Genomic DNA, 18,321 nt, shown 5'->3' on the forward strand with positions numbered 1-18,321 from the left:
CTACTGTAGTCTAGAGCAGTACTATCTCAGGGAATTTTCTAGGAAGATGGAAATGGTCTCTGTACTGTCTGAAGGTAGGCACCAGCCACGTGTGGCAATGGGATATGCTGAGCTCTTAGAGCAAGTGAGAAACTGGATTTTTAAATTTAATTTTAATTAGATTTAAATGTACATGGTCACACAGGACTTGTGGCTACTGTAAGGATTGTACAACATCGTGTACGGGACACTGTTTTAGAGTATAACATTTCTAGAGTTACTTGGGTTTTAAGACTAGAAGAGTTAAATTTAATTCCAATACAGATGGACCACAGAATGCAAAAATATAAAGTCTCCACAATGACAAGCACATTGAGAGTAAGAACAAGGTCCTGTTAATCTTTCCAACCTCACAGCATCAGTATGGAGTCTTACATGCAGTGGATCACCACATGTTTCCACCTGCATTCTACAGCAGTGGACAAAGGCTTAGAATGACAAGGAAAAGGACATCTGAAACACATACAAAAGTTGTTTGAAAAATCATAGCAACTAAGAATATGTCTGGGCTGATGCCCTACCTGTAATTCTTATCACCCATGGACTTGTTTCATGTTCTGTTAAAGCTCCCATGAAAAAATAAATACATACACAAATGCATAGACATACTACTCTCACAGTAGCTTTACAAAGATATCTGTTCTTCCTGTATTAACTTTTAGACTGATACCTATTTCCCAAATCCCTAGGGATGTCTTTATGCTTTTGGTAATCCACCTCTGGTCACGTCTTATTGCTTAATTAAAGTGATGTATTTAACCTATTTATCACAATAAAACAATAATTTTCCACTTTAAAAAAGCAGTGTGTTAAAAAAAAAAAAAAAAAAAAGCAGTGTGTTAATGGTATTACTTAGATAGCACTTCTTAAGAATAGAGAGTAGAGGAGTTAAGACTCAAGAAAGAGAATCACTGATATTGAAATGTCCCTGGAGAAGCTGGAAACGTCTATAAGCATATTTAAAATAAACTGCCGCGGTCCCAAAACCTTTAATGGAGCTGGGAGAGCTGTTTAATGCACACTATCTTGCAGTAATCGCTGTAGTTTAAAATAGATTTTAATCAAGCACCATCTGCATAATAGGCTGAACAAACAACATAGAACTCCACTTATAACTCTTATCATATAAAGTAAATATTATAAAATCTTCGCCATAGAAACAGGGCATATTACAGCATTTTTTGTGATGGTACTGTAACTGAAAAATTCTGCTACTTAAATTCATTCTCTCTTTTCTTTCTAAACTATGCCATCTAAAATCCCCTTATGAGAATAAATTCAAATAAGCATGGAAAGTAAGTCATCTAGTTACTGTGAAATCAGTAAGGCTGTAATACCTCTTTCATTTTACAATTGGGTTTATTATTATCATTAATAATAACTAATTCAATGACTCAAAACATCAGTTATAGAAAACCATATATAAAGTGTTATACTCTTGAGATGATTCACAAGCAGAGGGCATTGTATATGTTTCATAGTTTGTAAGACAGATTCATTTTTAGGGATCTTTGATTCTGCCAAAGATAACTAAGTATTGTTTTAGGATGACTTTAGCAAAAACACTCAGTGGCTGTATATAAGGTAAGAAATTTGGGCTACTGTCCAGAAAAATCACTTTAAAGTGAAGAAAAGATTTGACTATAATTACACTGCTGGGAGGGATTGGGGGCAGGAGGAGAAGGGGACGACAGAGGATGAGATGGCTGGATGACATCACCGACTCGATGGACATGAGTTTGAGTAGACTCCGGGAGTTGGTGATGGATAGGGAGGCCTGGCATGTTGCGATTCATGGGGTCACAAAGAGTCGGATACGACTGAGCGACTGGACTGAAATGAACTGACTGAACATACACCTGTTAGTTATGTTTATTGGTTTTTTTAGATTCATTTGGTCTTTTCTAAATTTACCTATCTAGGGTGATACATTTATTTATTATTTTAGGTTAAAGGTTTCTCTTGCCTCACAGAGAATGCACAAGCTGTTGATATACAGTTCCCATGAATAAAATGCCAGCTAGGCACCTGGGTGTAGCCTCAGTTCAGTTCACTTGCTCAGTAGTGTCCCACTCTTTGCAACTCAATGGGCTGCAGCATGCCAGGCTTCCCTGTCTGTCACCAACTCCCAGAGCTGGCTCACTTGTAGCCTCACTTGAACTTTATTCCATGATTTAATCAAGGTATGCTCAATTATCTAGAGTATGAATAATCTAAGAACATTTACACCCAGGAAACACCATATTGTAGTATAATTTAGCTGCTTAAACAGATTTTAGGAACTATTATTTGGAATTGAGTACTAACTGGCTGCTTGACTGAATTTCACTATTTTCCCCAAAACTACTTCGCTAATAAGCTCAGTCTTAACCACTGGGATACTTTATTTTTGATAAACAAATACATATTAGTTGCTTGGATCTAAGAAATTCTTAAAAGTATCAAACACATTACATCATGTGAAGTGTTTAACAATTGTGTAATAAATACAGTTCAATGTGGAAAATACCAGGTTTTTGAAACCCAATTTTAAATATTAAATGTGACTTGACATTTGGTTCCAACACTGCTTGATTTCACTTCACTTCTGTCTGCCTACCATTTTTACTTTATTCTAGGTATCTTCTAGCCTTCAGAACAGTAGTAAATAAAAAGTACTTTTCTAAGGCTTATTTAATTGTTCCTCTAGTGACACCCTATTTTCTTTGAGGAAAAAAAAAAACCCTTCTCTTTCTGTTCAATATGGTAATGCATACTGTAAGAAACTCTTAAAAGCAAAAACAAGCAAATGCAAGAACCCAGAGAAGCAAGTAGAGTACTAAGGTCAACTTTCGTCTTGAAGACAGCTGCTGAACCTGGTGAAATTGAGTCAAAGTTACAGCAGATAAAGGATTGAAGCCCATGACTGACCAAAAAAAGTGGGATGTTTAATGGGAGAGTTCCTATTAAAAGTCAGGACTGAAAAGAATTAGACTTTCTAAGCAGAGTGAAATAAAATGATTTGCTTGGCACGTTCCCTCCCAATACCTGCAAGGATGATTCTGAAGGCAAGGGGAAGAATATCTTTTGTGATAATTCACAAACAGAAGCCAGCATTTGTAAAGATTTATACCCTGAACGCATACAACTCTAGTGATCTGAAAAACTTTTAAGCCAAAAGTTGCTCTAGATTGTAATGGTCCAAGCCGCTTGGCAGAAGCAAACACAAACCATCTTTAGAGGAGTCCACTTTCAAAACAGGTCGAATAGAATTCTTATAAAGTTCTAAAGAATATCAGTTCTTATTCCAAAAGCAAAAAAGCAGAATGAATCAAGGCATTAAAACCAAGGGCCAGTGGCAACAATAGACAACAGACTCAGACCCCAAAAGGCTTCACATATTGGAATTAACAAATGCTTAAAGAACAAAAGAGATTAAATCCATGGATAAAGAGCAAGCAACTAAAAAAAAAATTCCAAACAGATTTGAGAAAGAACCAAATAAAACTAAAGACATAAAATAATTGAAATTAAAACCTCAATATATGAGCATTAATTTCAGATTTGATACAGCTGAAAGTTGAATTATGAACTGGGAAATTGATATAAGTAAATTAATCAGAATACAATGGAGTAAGACATCTTCAAAATGATAATGGAGAATCACCATCAATCTAAAATTATTTTTCCTAGTTAAAGTACTTTTTAAGGTAATCTTGTTCCCACTAGATCATCATGAAAGAAAATTTCAAAGGCATAGGGAAAATGATGTCAGATGAAAAAATAAATTTTACATGTGAGTAAATCTAAAGAAAAAAGACTGTAAAAACAACAAAAATAGCATTACATGAAGTTCATAAAATTACACTTAATTTAAAGATAATTTACAATTTAAATTATAATCAAGATAAATAGCAATAACTGCTCCAGTATAAATTGAAAGGAGGGTGTTTAAAGTAATTTACAAAGGGTAAAGATATTGATCAATGTTAGACTTTCATGCATTTTTATGTCAATTTTAGACTTTCATGAATTTTTAAGAGTAGTTACTAAATAAAGAGAACGATTATAAAATTTAATTTCTGATCTTAAAATGGGAAATTTTGAAATGAGAAAAGTAAGATCAATGTTAAGGAAGGTAAGAAAGAGAAAAAGAAAGATAGACATATGTGAGACAAATAGAAAGCAACATACTTAAATGGAAAAATTAACCCAAGAATTTTAGCATTTATTCCATATGTGAATGTATGTAAGTAAGGTCAGTGTCATTTTTTTTTTGACATGATACAGGCATAGTTTTATATATAGAGATAAATATAACAGCAAAATATATTAGGTAAAACATAAGAAACATAATTAAAACCAAAAAAAATTACATCGCTTTTGTCATTAAAAGTCAGTTTCACTTGAAATTAAAAACTTAACTATATTCCACTGACAAGAGACACATATAATCCTTTCAGCAGAGAAGCTGAAAGTAAAAGGATGGAAAAAATATATATTGTGATTCTTAGCCCATAATTTCCTTAAAGGGAAAACTGTGCTAAAAATACCGCTGAAATGCCAGATACTGTAAGTGTCTTAAAGTGTCTGTTGTGTTACATGTATTGGATTACAGGCTTAGAACCATAAGCTACCCAAGTTTATATTTTTCTGATGTTTGACTGTATGTCTAGTTTATGACTTCAGGCTGTCAACACAGCTCCATAGCAATCAGGGCCATGGGGAGTGTTTATAAGGTGATAATTTATTTTACTGATGTATTTATAATATTTCTGTCTGTCAAAACAAAGTTATTTCATTTACTTGTTCAATTAGATAAACTGGAATTAATATGCAATTGCTTAAGAGAGCACAAAGTGTTAAGAAGGAAGGTTTAAATTTTTCTTTTTCAGGCGTGAGACTAAATATTCTTTTTTAGTTCTCTTATTAGTTACTTAAGTGATCCTTTTGACTAAACAGTACTTCACATTTAATGGGAGAGGTTGCAGTACAACATTCCACATAAACCCTTCTCATATATAAAGGAAAATTCTGATTTAATTGGCAGTGATGAAGCATGCTTGAACACTTTCATCGGAGGAATTTTTAAAATCATTTAATAAAAATAAGTTGAAAAATGGGCAGGGGAATTCTGAACTGGAGAGAAGGTGAAGGACAGTGTGTATAGCTGGAATGGGAAGATAGCTTTTGAGATGGAAAATGCACTTAAACTAGACATGAACTTGAGAGTATTTGTGTAGCTAAAAAGTCACCTTAATGAAGGCATTCTTGAGAAATCCACCTTCACATCATGGCTTATTCAAGAACATATCACTATAGAATATTCTACTATACAACATTCACATGATCAGTAGTAATGAGTTATAAATTACTCTGAGATATGGAAGTTAAATGATTGGTTAGGGTACTCACTGGCAAAGTTTCACACTTGCCCGGAAACTCATAACATACAAATTCACACCTCAGCAAAAGTATAGGATATGGACCTGATGTGTCAATAGAAAATGGCAGAATCTATCAATATTAATTCTATGAACTTCTGATTTCTACTCAGTGTGCTACACATATAAATTGAAGAGTGTAGAAAATGCTTTTGTAAGTAAGAATAATCCTGCATAAAATTTACTGTCAGAAGGTGCTAATTTTGCATTAATTTCCTGAAATGTAAACAATGAATACTGATAAAGATCTAATTCAGATGCACAAATTGATCCTTCCTATGAGTAGAACATTAATTTTTCCCCTTGCAATGTGGTACATATCACCTATATTAAGAAATTTAACTTGAATCATCATCCATGCAAAATCCGACACCTAAATCACTGACCACAAACAGACTCTTGGCGTTCACATTTAGATCCAGGTGCTCTAGATCTGGCTGGAGATACCATTAGAACACATATTTTCTTAAAAATTTATTTTGCCCTTGAAGTGACCAGCCAAAGATCAGGCTTTCACTAGCCCGATACACTATTCAAGTCCTATCAGTTAAGTCTCCTCCTTCTCTTTTTCTTTCCGTCATGAGAGGATGGCTCACTGACAGGGCGAGACCATGGGGTAGAGGGGATCAGCACGGGCGCTCATCTCTAGCTGTGTAGCTGCTCTAAAACGTACCAGGCATTTGTTTTCATCAGGGATGGCAGACAGCAGTCATGGAAATGAATGTCTTGAAAGAAGAAGTTTATACTCACACAAACCCAGAAATAGGAGGCCCAGCATGCCGTACAGGGTCATCAAGAGGCAGAGATGGGAATGGACAGGCAAGGGCCAGAGTCCTTAATGTGGTTTTTGTAGGAAGAAAGGAAGGGGCCGAGTCAGCTCAGGACAGGAAGGTTGGAACAGTTTTCCAAGGGCTCTGCTCTAGAGGTGTTCCCTAGTTGTCCATACCTGGTCCTCTGGGGAGATGTGGCGGGGGTATTGGTGTGGTGTGTGACAGTTTGATGAAGGAGATGACTTGGGTGTGGCTATGGATGTGTTGGTATGTCTATTAAAGACGTGCTCACAGGGGAGTCATTCACTATCTCTAGGAATTAGCTATCCTGGTAGTGCTTTGAGGATTAAGGCCCTAAATGTTAGAGCTTTAAGAATACTGAAAATAATAAAATGTCAACATAGTAGCCTTGTCTTTTGACATCAGGCTGAATAAATCTATGTGTCACTATTTGGATTGTTAAAAGATTAGTGTAGCTGCTGCTGCTAAGTCACTTCAGTCGTGTCTGACTCTGTGCGACCCCATAGATGGCAGCCTACAAGGCTCCTCCATCCCTGGGATTCTCCAGGCAAGAACACTGGAGTGGGTTGCCATTTCCTTCTCCAATGCATGAAAGTGAAAAGTGAAAGTGAAGTTGTTCAGTTGTGTCTGACTCTTAGTGACCCCATGGACTGCAGCCTACCAGGCTCCTCTGTCCATGGGATTTTCCAGGCAAGAGTACTGGAGTGGGGTGCCATTGCCTTCTCCAATGCATGAAAGTGAAAAGTGAAAGTGAAGTCGTTCAGTCGTGTCCGACTCTTTGAGATCCCTGGTAGGGTACCAGGACTACCCTGGCAGGACTACCCTATTCGCTGGTAGGACTGCAGCCTACCAGGCTCCTCCATCCATGGGATTTTCTAGGCAAGAGTACTGCAGTGGGTCGCCATTGCCTTCTCCAGTGTAGCTAGCAATTGTTAACTGTATAGATCAGAATCCCAAAACAAAATTCTCACAAAGTGAAAAGAAACAAGACTGACACAAATGACAATTCATTAGTGACATTAAAAATGAGGAGGAATATGAAGTATGCGTGTAGCAGCCAGTATTTTTCACAGTAACCAGGGACAAGAGTCCTCAAGGGGTCAAATGTGAAAGATGCTTGACTTATGTGGTGCTTTAGTCGATTTAAGTCATGTCTGACTCTTTTGAGACCCCACAGATTGTAGCCCACCAGTCTCCTCTGTCCATGCTATTTTCCAGGCAAAGATACTGGAGTTGGTTGCCATTTCCTTTTTCAGGGGATTGTCCCAACCCAGGGATGGAATCCTCTTCTCCTGAATTGCAGGTGGATTCTTTACTACTGTGCTACCAGGGAAGCCCACCTGACTGATAACCAAGGCAATAAGAAGATGATTTTGGTGTTCTTGACTGAGAGTATATTTGGTTACGACACAATCTGACAAGGCTGCCTTGAATACTTTTTAAGAGCTAACTACTTTTGTGGCTAATTTTCCAAAAATAAGGACAACAAAGACCCATCTTTATACAGATAACTGAAGGTGATGCAGACAGACAACCATAATGGCCTGGGTTTAACAAAAAATAAGTAAAGAAGCACCCAGGCTCCTTCCTCTGGAAGGGCATCATCTAGTACTTCTGACCCTTCTTTTCTTCATCCTAAATATGACATGTTTGGATCAGATGATCTCAGAGATTTCTCTAACCATCACACACACACAGACCCATCATTATATCCCTGGGATATTGCCTTTTTAAAATAAAGTAGTTAAATTGAAAGATATTTTTGAATGAGCAGTGAATTAAGCCTGACTTTGGATACTGAGTCCTAGATGTTTATTTATTCTCCCTTACTCACTAGCAGACCCTGTACTGTGGGGGTGCAACCTACTCCTATGTTTAGTACATTTGCATTTAAAGGATTTGTTAGGAACTTAAAAATGTAATTGGACAAACAGGTGATTTAACTCATTCAGTCCCCCACAATGCTTCCCATTTGGATGACATTACCTCCATCCACCTGAAGTCAGGGAAAGTGCTAGTGAATAGTATTTTTTTAGGCAGCAAGCATTTCTCATAAGTCCTACCTTAGAGGCATCATCACCTTCATCTTCATGCACTGAGCTGGATGGTGAAGGAGTCGCAGACTTGCTTCCAGGAGGAGACGGTGAGTTGTGGGGGACGCTGCCCGCTCCCACGTTAAGTCCGAGCTGAGCGCTGAGCTGTGACTGGTTGATGGTGGTGAGCTGGCCGTGTGGCATCATTCCCGGTGCCTGCCTGAGGTCTGCAGGCTGAGCCCTTGGTCTCATGGCTGCCATCTGAGGGTGGGAGCTATACTGTGTTCCTTCTGGGTTCCGTATATCTTGCATCTACAAAAAATGGGCAGGAATAATTCTTCACAAAACTTGTTTCTCGAAAAAAAAAAAAATCCCTAGGCCTTAAAACTCCAGTTTTTAAATTTAAAACTCCTGGTCAATTATACACATTTCCACCTTTCTCCTAGAGAAGGATAATCCTAGCCATATATATCACCCTAAAGATACTAAAGTACAGAATGTTGGAAATCCATTGACATTACATTTCATTACTCAAGACCTGGTTAATTATATTTACAGTCCTTCTTTACACTGCAGTGAAATGCAAATATATATCATTAACAGATACTGGTAGTGTAAGTTTCAAAATACTGATGTTTATTAGAGTGTCAATATTATATAATTATTAGTGATTACAGCATTCACTGGTGCCTCAGAATGTAAAGAATCCACCTGCAATGCAGGAGACACAGGTTTAATCCCTGGGTTAGCAAGATCTCCTGGAGAAGGGAATGGCTACCCACTCTAGTACTCTTGTCTGGGAAATCCCATGGACAGTGAGCCTGGTGGGCTATAGTTCATGGGGTCTCAAAGAATCAGACACGACTGAGCAATTAACATACACTACACTACTATACAGCAGTCACAGTAATTCATGAAAATCCATTTCTTTGATTCTCAACAATTAAAAAAGGTTTTGAAAGTTAAGCATACTATGGTTCTCAGCTTAATTCTATATAGGCTAGTATTGGCCACATGATCTATGAACTTCCGACTTAGAACACTTACAGGCTGGTATTAACCAATTGATTAGTTAACTATTGAAATGATTTGACTACATAGTCAGATTCGAACGTAAAGCTCTAAAGTTGCAAGGTCATGATATTAATCCATTATGCTATCTGGGTCACTGCTTTTTAGCCTTAATGAGACTCACTCTTATAATTCAAGCAGTGAATTTTGTCTCTGCAAGGATTAGAATTAAAAGCATTGGAGGATGAAGCTCTTAACGCATCTAGAGGTCAAATGTATTGTATAAGAGCAGTGTGGTGAATTTCACTTAATATTTCTGTGGCATTTTCAAACTTAAAATAATGGGAATATTTTGTGGGGCTTACAGAAGCAGCTCAGTTTTGTTCTTGCTGAAGGGTACTGGGGAATTCATGCAGGTAGAAGATTTATAAAGCAACAGAGAGAAAAAAGAAATGGAAAAAAGAAGGGCAGTTCTTTTTTAACATGAAGACATATATGTTAAATTTACATTTGGGAATGGAAAAAGTAAAATAAAAGTTACCTTTCTCTATTTCATTAAGAAAAAAACCCCATAGAGTGTCAGAATGCCTAGTAATTACCCATCTGCAAATGTTACCATGACATGGAAATAATGAAAAGGGCAATAGGTAACTTAGTCATAGGATTTTTTTCTTTTGGTGATAAAATCATTTTCTACCAATGCTCTCTAGGCATCTTACCAACCCAGTTAGACCTGTCTGAAACAGGAGTTGTGACCGAAGAGGTGTCTGCCTGTGTTCTCCGTATCAGGTTCGCTGTCTCCACCGTAAGTCATCTTATTAGTCAATACTCCCCTTCTGACCTTTGCAACTCTTGCTTCTGCTTCATCTTCAGACTCAGTTCTAGGCCTCCTAGACTTTGGCTCTCCTAGGAGATGGGTTAGGCTGACCCTATGCTTTTACAGGCATTGCTTTCCTGGTTCAAATCAACCTTTCCCCCCATAATTTAAACCCTTCAAATGCAGCTCAGAGTTGTTTCTATGAAACCCCTCATTAAGCAGTTATTACTATTCAATGATATATGTTAGCTCTGCAGAGGCCCTAGTGACAGGCTCAGTGAAAAGAAGAGGCTAAGGGGTTTTGAATATTTGTTGAATAACTATATAAATAAATGAATAACACCCAGAGATCTTAAATGATTTACCAAAATCACAAAGTTGGAGTTAAAACCTACATCTCTCGATTCCAGTCTTTGATACTTCCTACTGTACTAAGCAGCTGATCCAATATTTTATGTATCCTAAAGGGAGAGTTATAGTTAATTAAAGATAATCAAACACACCTGTCCAAATTGTCTACCCAAATCCACGGTTTTTATTGAGTCCATTCATGTTGCCTCCACTCACGTTTACTAAAATAGTTTTTGTTCCTGTAGAACTGTTCATATAATTTCTATAATCTGATCTTCCCTATGAAATAATACTGGCATTCATGGTTATCCTCAAGTTGTGCCCTTGAATCTCTTTTCAGGCCCATACTCTAAGGTTCTGAGGTCATATTGTGTTTTTTTTTAGACTTTTAGCATACAGGACTGGTGTTTCATTGTGGGCACTAACAGGAGCCCATAAAGGGTACTGTTCTATATATAGGGCAGCTCCCTCTCCCAACCCTAAACCAAACAAAGCAGTTACAAGCATATTCAAACATATCTGTTTTGTAGAGTCCTGTAAATTAAAAATGTTTACTAACAGAATCATACTTTAAATTATTTTCCCAAAAGTACGTAACTAATTGATATTTTATTTCTCTGTCACAGAAATCCCAAGTTACAAACTTGAACAGTGTAAAACTTATCTGGAGCTTACTTCTCACTCTTTCAGCAACATTGTGGTTTTCACATGACATGGCGGAAAGTGATCCCCAAAATACCTACACCCAGAGTTTCCAGATTTATGTCTACAAATTCTACCTCATAGCACCTATCTCTTCCACCATTTTGTAATATTTTCTTAAAATTGTTATTCTCCCATGCTAATTAGTCTGGTGAGTAGATCTCTGAGTACTAAAGCTGTATTCCCACCTATGTAATTTTAGTAGAAGTAGGTGGGCATGGTGAAAGGGAGTAAGGAATCAGTCTGGGGAGGGACCATGAAGCACTCAACAGGGCACCACTTTTTCAACAGACTTATCATTAGTTCAAAATATCGTGTAACCGGTGGTGTTAGACCAGGCAGACAGCAGCTTTAACACTGAATCAAAGACCACTTCTCCCGTGTGGAGGGTGGCAAGCACAAATTAGAGAGCACATTCATCTCTTTACCCCTCAGATGCACTTAGAAATAGATCTTAACACCCTTGGTGACATTTCTGAATTAGGAGGAGTTTTTTCATTCCACCCTGCTTTCATAGGAGTCAGTTCAGTATTCAGCACTGCCTAATGTATAACATGGGGCAAATTAAACTGGAGGGAGCTTGATTACTGAAAACTAAAAATAATTAGTCAGCCCATGAAGGTAAGTAAATGTTTTGATTACTGGTTTCCTTCTAGAAAGATAGTGACTGACTACAGATCTTAATGTGAAATATGAAATATCAACTTGCAAAATATTATTTCCTGTTACTCTCCAGTATTTTCCACGTATTGTGAATAATTCACTTAAGTCATGCTTAATCTCAATTGCTATTCTGACTCCTCTTGGCTCACGGTCAATGACTTCTATTCTTCTTACGACGTTCCACCCGCAAATGATTCCCTAACATTCTGTTTCTGAGTCACATTTCTTCCATTCAGCTAAGATGCATCACGATTTTGTTAGTGGGGAATTTCTAAATGAAAATGTACAATTCTGGCCCCAATTCTGGGTCTAACTCTGCTAGACATCACTACTTGGACATCACTCCTGCTGGAAAACTGAACAAAGTGTTCTTTCTCAAAACTATTTTGTACTGTGTCCAGTTTCTCTCGATGACACCTTCATCCTCTTCATCACCTCTACTCAAAATGTTCTAGTAATTTTTGGTTCATTCCTTTTCTATCAAACTTTGGTGGGTTCCACTCAGTTGGCTCCAAAATACCCCTCCCATCTGACCTTCTCTCACCCCCTCCCATCTGACCTTCTCTCACCCCACACTGTTCACGTATTTCAGGCTTTCACTCCCTCTTCACTTGCAACAGCTACTTAACGTTTAATAAAAAGAACATCTTTACATCCATCCCAAAGAGTGCTGTAATATTAATCTTCATGAGTCAGACTCAAACACTTCCCAGTGATATCTGCTTCCCAAATGGAATCCAAACTCTTCAGCATGCTATTCAAGATACCAAATAAACTTTATTCCTTATGTGTCCGTCAAACACCTAATTATTCAACTAAACCCAACTAAATGCTTTTCTTTGCCTCTGTCTCTCTCCCTTGAACATGTGCCTTGTCTATGCTGCTCTTTCAGCATTCACTTTCTGAGCAGTTGCTGTTTGAAAATTTGAAAAACAGTTAAAAAATACTTTGCTCAGTGATTTGCGGTTTGCACAGAACTTTCACCTGTTGGGCCTTATAATTCCCCTTTGAGGCAGAAATGTCTGTTTACACAAGTTTATTGAGGATGGCAGAGCTTAAATGGTCTCAGATCTCTCTACCAACAAAGATTAGAGTAGAAATACGCTTATTTTACATGTTTGTGTTCTTGTCACAATTCCACGATGCCATTACCATATTCACATATCCAAACACTGAATAAATTTTAAAGTTCAAAAGTCAGCTCATCTACAAAGCTTTAAGAACCTTCTTATTCTGAACTGCTAAAGCATTCTGCTTGTACTTTCTTTGTGGGCACTACTTTTAAATTTGTTAAGTGTGTATGTATTTCTAAAAGGTAATCTTGATTTGTACATGACTTAAGCATTTTTCAGTCCTTTCTGAGATCTCTTTTAATTAAATTAGGTATTTCAAGTATTCTAAAAACACTTATCTAGTCAGGGTATAAATGAAGAAATGAACACTACAAGTGCAAACTGACTTTAGCCAGTATGATGATCTTTATTTTTTCCTGTGAAATTCATCTAGCTTTAGTCCCAAGATGAAAAGAAAATATGAATAATGTCTGTTTCCATTTGTGGCAGAAATCTCAAGCTGTACCCTCTGATCCTCATTTATTTTGGTCCAGAGGGACAAGCCTCTGGTATTTAGCTGTCGAGCCAAAAAGCTGGCTAACAGAGGACACTGCCTTCTTTATTTGAAGCTTTATGGTCATGTGACCATGTTTTGGTTACTGAAATATAAATGCAAGTGTTGGGTGGTCCTTCCAAGAAATCTCCTTGAAGGAAGGGTTCACTTTCCTTTGTTCTTTTTCTTCTGGAAAAAATGTGGGTGTGGTGATTAGAGCTCAGGAAAATGTCTTGGACCAAGAGGCGTCACCCTAATGTTTTTGGACTCACGGAAAGAAGCCTGAGTATCTGACTATCATTAAGACCCCAGACCACGGATGGTCTACTTACCATGGGAGTATGTATTGTGGAAGGGAAGTAAAGGTCAATCTTTTTCAGTCCTCTTGAGTTTTCTGTTGTATGTAGCAGAACTAATCTTGCCTGATACACCCTAATAGATTATAAACTCAAAAAAGCAGGGATAGAAACCTACTTCATTTACCATTGTAGCCCTCATATCTAGCACAGACCTTGACACATAGTAGATACTCAACACGTATTTCTTGAATTCCATCAAATAGATGCTCAGGTACATTTAGGACTGATGACTTGGGCTTTATGTAAATAATATTAAAAACCTTTGATCTTTTGGGAACTTCATTCGCTAAATTCTTAGGACTCAAATGTCTCAAGGTGCTTTCTAACTTCTGTGTGAATTTCTTATTTTGTTTATTTCAAGCCCAGTGAACTTTGTTTTTTTCTTGACTAAAAGTCCTGCATGTCATTGGCATTTTAGTCTTGAATGGCTCTTAATAGTTATCTCCCCTTTGGGGAAACCTGATCCATTGAACATAGAGGAAAGATTTCACTTTTTTGAAAACTGGAATTGTTTCCTTAAATTTTACAGATTTTTGTTGAGGATTAATATTGTTGTTTAATTATAGAAGTTAAAAAATGTCAACTAAAGTAATGGAGGAGGATTATGATGATAAAGAGATTTTCATTGAGTTCCTTCAAAACCTTTTCCCAATTAATGGAAAGCAAAGGTTCAGTTAAAATCAATTAGGAAACCAAAGCAGATAGCATGTTTTCTCCCTCCTGCCTATTACATCCGTGGCCTGATGCTAATATAACGTTCTTTTCTCCCCTGGCCCACACCTACAGTGTAAGAGCGCCAGGCTGAGGAACAGCTGGAGAGGGACTCTGTGGGCCCACTCTGATACAGATTTAAACACGTTTGCACATTATTTTTCTTGGGTTCTCTTTGAAAAGGAAAAGAAAAAAATACCCAGGTTGTTCATCTCAGATTATCGTTTTAAAAAACGACTAACATTTTGCTATAGCTAACAAAAAAAGTCCTTAAAACATTAGTTGTATTAGTAACTAAAGGGTGTTAAAATTGCACACTTGAATGGCATCAGAACAAATGAAGCCCCGAGTTTCAGTATTTAAAACTGTGTGTTTCCCAATCCTTCAGAGTCTGTTTTCTTCTTTCAAATATCAGCATCCTTCACAGTCTAACGTGTGAGCCTTGAAAGCTATCATTATCGCTGCCTCCAGCAGACAATCCGTATCAAAACAGTTGTACACATAAAGCTCGAACGACGTCTAGGCTCTCTCTGCTCTGATCCAGCTGTTTGAGTGAACAGCAGTTGGTGAACAGAGCCTGGAACATGGGGAGCCCCGAGGCCTTATTTGCTAATGCGGCTCCACCAGCTGCTGCTTTCTGTGGGCTTTGCAGGCGAGGCCTGGAAGTTTGCCAGTTGCAGCAGGAGCAAGAGAACGTGAGGAATCTCTGAAGCCCTTCCGTTTACCCGTCTGTCAGCATTTGACACCCTTTGCTGTGGAGTGTTTTTCCCCGTGCCATGAGGAGACCCCCTGGCTTAGGCTGTGACAAGTGCTTACTCTCAGTCCCTTTAATACACACTATCAAACATACACCGTCCTCAGCATCCAAAGAAAAGCTTCTGAGCCTCGCTCTTGGTACTCCATCCAGCCCTGCGTGATTAATCAGGCCAGGAAGGCTAAGCGTTTCCATTTTTCTTAGGAATAATGCACTCTAAGAGGCTATGAGAAGAATGTAAATGTTGATATTATTTAAGTCTCCAATTTGATTACATATTTTTGCCAGGGATTCAATTAATATGTAAATGTATACACCCGAACAAATGCATGGGTAAATTTAATAATCAAATTTATTATTTTCCTAAATGCATTTCCAAGTGAGAGCTAAATTATTTGTTGTCCAAACAAATTAAATCATTTCTATGTGATCTCCTTGTGTGATCTACTTATTAGTTAAAAACATGTATTTTAAATAAGCTTTAACATTTTTGACTATGAGACTTCTGACTTTGAAGACCGATATTTAACATCAGAAGAGGGGAAATCTAGGAAATACATATGTATAGCACATGTTAAATTTTTTAAAATGAGGAAAAATGCAGTTTGAAAGAAAGACTGAGCATTTTTATGAAAATGCATTTTTATCCTCAATATTTGACCAGAATAACTTGATTTCAACTTTGATGTTCCAAAAAAACCTGTTTTTTAATTTAACATTTGGAGTCTACTTTTCTTCCCATAGACAATATGGATGAACAGATTCAGATTTCTTTACAATGCACTAGAATGGAGCATCTGTAGTTTACTTAGGATGGTGCATGCTACGTTACTTAAGTCGTGTCTGACTATTTGTGACCCTATGGACTGTAGCCCGCCAGACTCTTCTGTCCTTGGGATTCTTTAGGCAAGACTACTGGAGTAGGTTGCCGTGCCCTCCTCCAGGGGATCTTCCCAATCCAGAGGTTGAACACGCATCTCGGTGTCTCCTGCACTGGCAAGTGGGTTCTTTATCATTAGCGCCACCCAGGGAGCCCCTCAACCTGAACTGCAGGTGGGTCCTTTCCCGTCTGAGCCACCAGGGATGTTTCCATTAGTCAGGATAGTCATCAGAAAACTAATTATTACAAGAAAGCAAAAACTCTGAAGCATAATTCATTAGACATTTGCCAAAAGGATAGACATAGCAATCTCCAGGACTACCATCCTCGGGGAAGATGAGAACCCCCTCGGAAACCAAGTGCTCCTGTCCACAGGCGCTCCCACCACACCAGACCATCCGCCTCCTTCGGATGGGGTCTCTCCCTCATGGCAGCCTCTCCCGTGAATCGGGACCCTTATTACACAAGGGACTTGATATGACAGAGGAAAACATCATCGAAAGTTTTAAACATCATGGCTAAAATTTATGCTGGCTAAAGAGCACTTAAAATTTGTAATTAAAAAAATTTAACTTAAGTTTTTGCATGTTCTTCCAGGGATGAACCAAAGATCAAATGTCAGAGACAGAAAGCCACAGAAGGAGGTAGGACCCTCAACCTCTAAATGTCCTCAGTGTCCTTGCCAGGTACTGACCCTCCTTGACAGAACTCAACTTCTACATCCCCTAGGTGCAGAAAGAAACACCTGAGTTGCCCTAGTGTGTGCATCTGGATTGGTTATTATAAACTGAAAAAACAATTCTATACCATTTTATTTGATTTCTTTCTCTTCCTTTTCCCAGATGGGAGGGAGTGTGTTATGGTGGAAGGAACCCTGCTCATGACATCATCAGACTAGCTCTGATTCTAATGAGTTATCCTACTTTTAATCTACCTGGCCCTCATTGTCCACCTCTGCAAAATAGGTGGATAACAATTTTTCAACAACAATTATTGATTGAGTGCTTCCTTTGTGCCAGGCACTGCTCCAGGTACCAGGTGAACAACAGTGAGAAGCACATAGAAATCCCTCCCTACGAGCTCTTACTAATTTGGAAATGGACAATGTGATAAAAAGTGTGAGGTGTAGTTTGTTTGATAGAGGTTAAGTTTTAAAGAGACCAATATGAGAGAAATGTACTGACCTTAAATGCTTGTTTCAAAGTGCAATTATGAGGATTAACTAAAATAAAAACCATGAAGACATTTTGCCAAATGTAAACTTATTCTGTGGTTGATGCTCCCATGCACTCCTTTTTGTGGAAGAGGCTGCTTTTATCTTTTGCTATTAACCTTGGGTTGCTTGCCCTGACTAGTTCTAGTTCATGGTGAACCACCAACATGGTTGTGACCAAGCATTCTGGCAACCCAAAACTTGCATCTGTAGAGACTTTCTCAGACAAACTGGGCAGCTCATGACACACAGCACAGGGGTTTGCTGTGAGAAGGTAAACTTCTTTCTTGCTGTGATCAATGCTAACGGGCTAACTGGGAGACACAAAGTTCAAAAAAATTTTAATGTGTAAAAATATGTTGCAGTTCATAGCGTACCATTCTTTCCCATCAATTCAGTGCATATAATCTCTCCTTTGGATCACAATGATGGCTGGGAGCTTATGGGGTAGACTTTCTAACTGCACAGATGGAAAGATGTTTTTTTACTCAGATTGAGGCACTGCATTTTTTATTGTTTCATGTCAACACTCTTTGTCTCTAGCTGTTATGGTTACACCATCAACATTTCAGTATTACCAAGCTTGACACTGTGCTTCAGGGGGGCCTTGAATGGTTCCTCTGCCTAGCTCAAGTAAAGCAGACACACAGATGTGCAATGGATGAGCTTGGCTCTTAGGTGAGAAGGACAGCTCTCATAATTCTAATTAAAGGCAGGACATGAAGGCTCACAGACTGAAATTTCTGCCTTATCTAAAAGGGTTTGGGGGACCCTCTGGCTCTCCACCGTCTGAAATAGCAGTTCCTACACACTTGTCCACCTCTGGTGCTAGGAGTCTGTGAGTCTGCTCAGGGTCTACCTGTGATTAGAGTCAGTGAAGTCCTTTATTTGTACAGATCCTGTCTTTCATATCTGTACTACAAAGTGTAGGCAGTGCTTTGTTCACAGGGCTATAATCTTATATTAACG

General features: G+C 38.1%; 1 protein-coding gene across 3 annotated transcripts in view; it reads right to left on the bottom strand.

Annotated features, from left to right (window-relative positions):
- The window catches only part of TOX (thymocyte selection associated high mobility group box), a 307,028-nt gene that overhangs the window by 48,133 nt on the left and 240,574 nt on the right, over nt 1-18,321 (bottom strand). For all 3 annotated transcript variants that reach the window (XM_043880202.1, XM_043880201.1, XM_043880204.1), the window contains exon 4: nt 8,317-8,598. In XM_043880202.1, coding sequence (XP_043736137.1) covers nt 8,317-8,598 — 282 coding nt within the window. The remainder of the gene's footprint in view (nt 1-8,316; nt 8,599-18,321) is intronic.

The sequence above is a fragment of the Cervus elaphus genome, chromosome 21 (assembly GCF_910594005.1).
Source record: "Cervus elaphus chromosome 21, mCerEla1.1, whole genome shotgun sequence".
In the NCBI taxonomy this organism is placed as follows: Eukaryota; Metazoa; Chordata; class Mammalia; order Artiodactyla; family Cervidae; genus Cervus; species Cervus elaphus.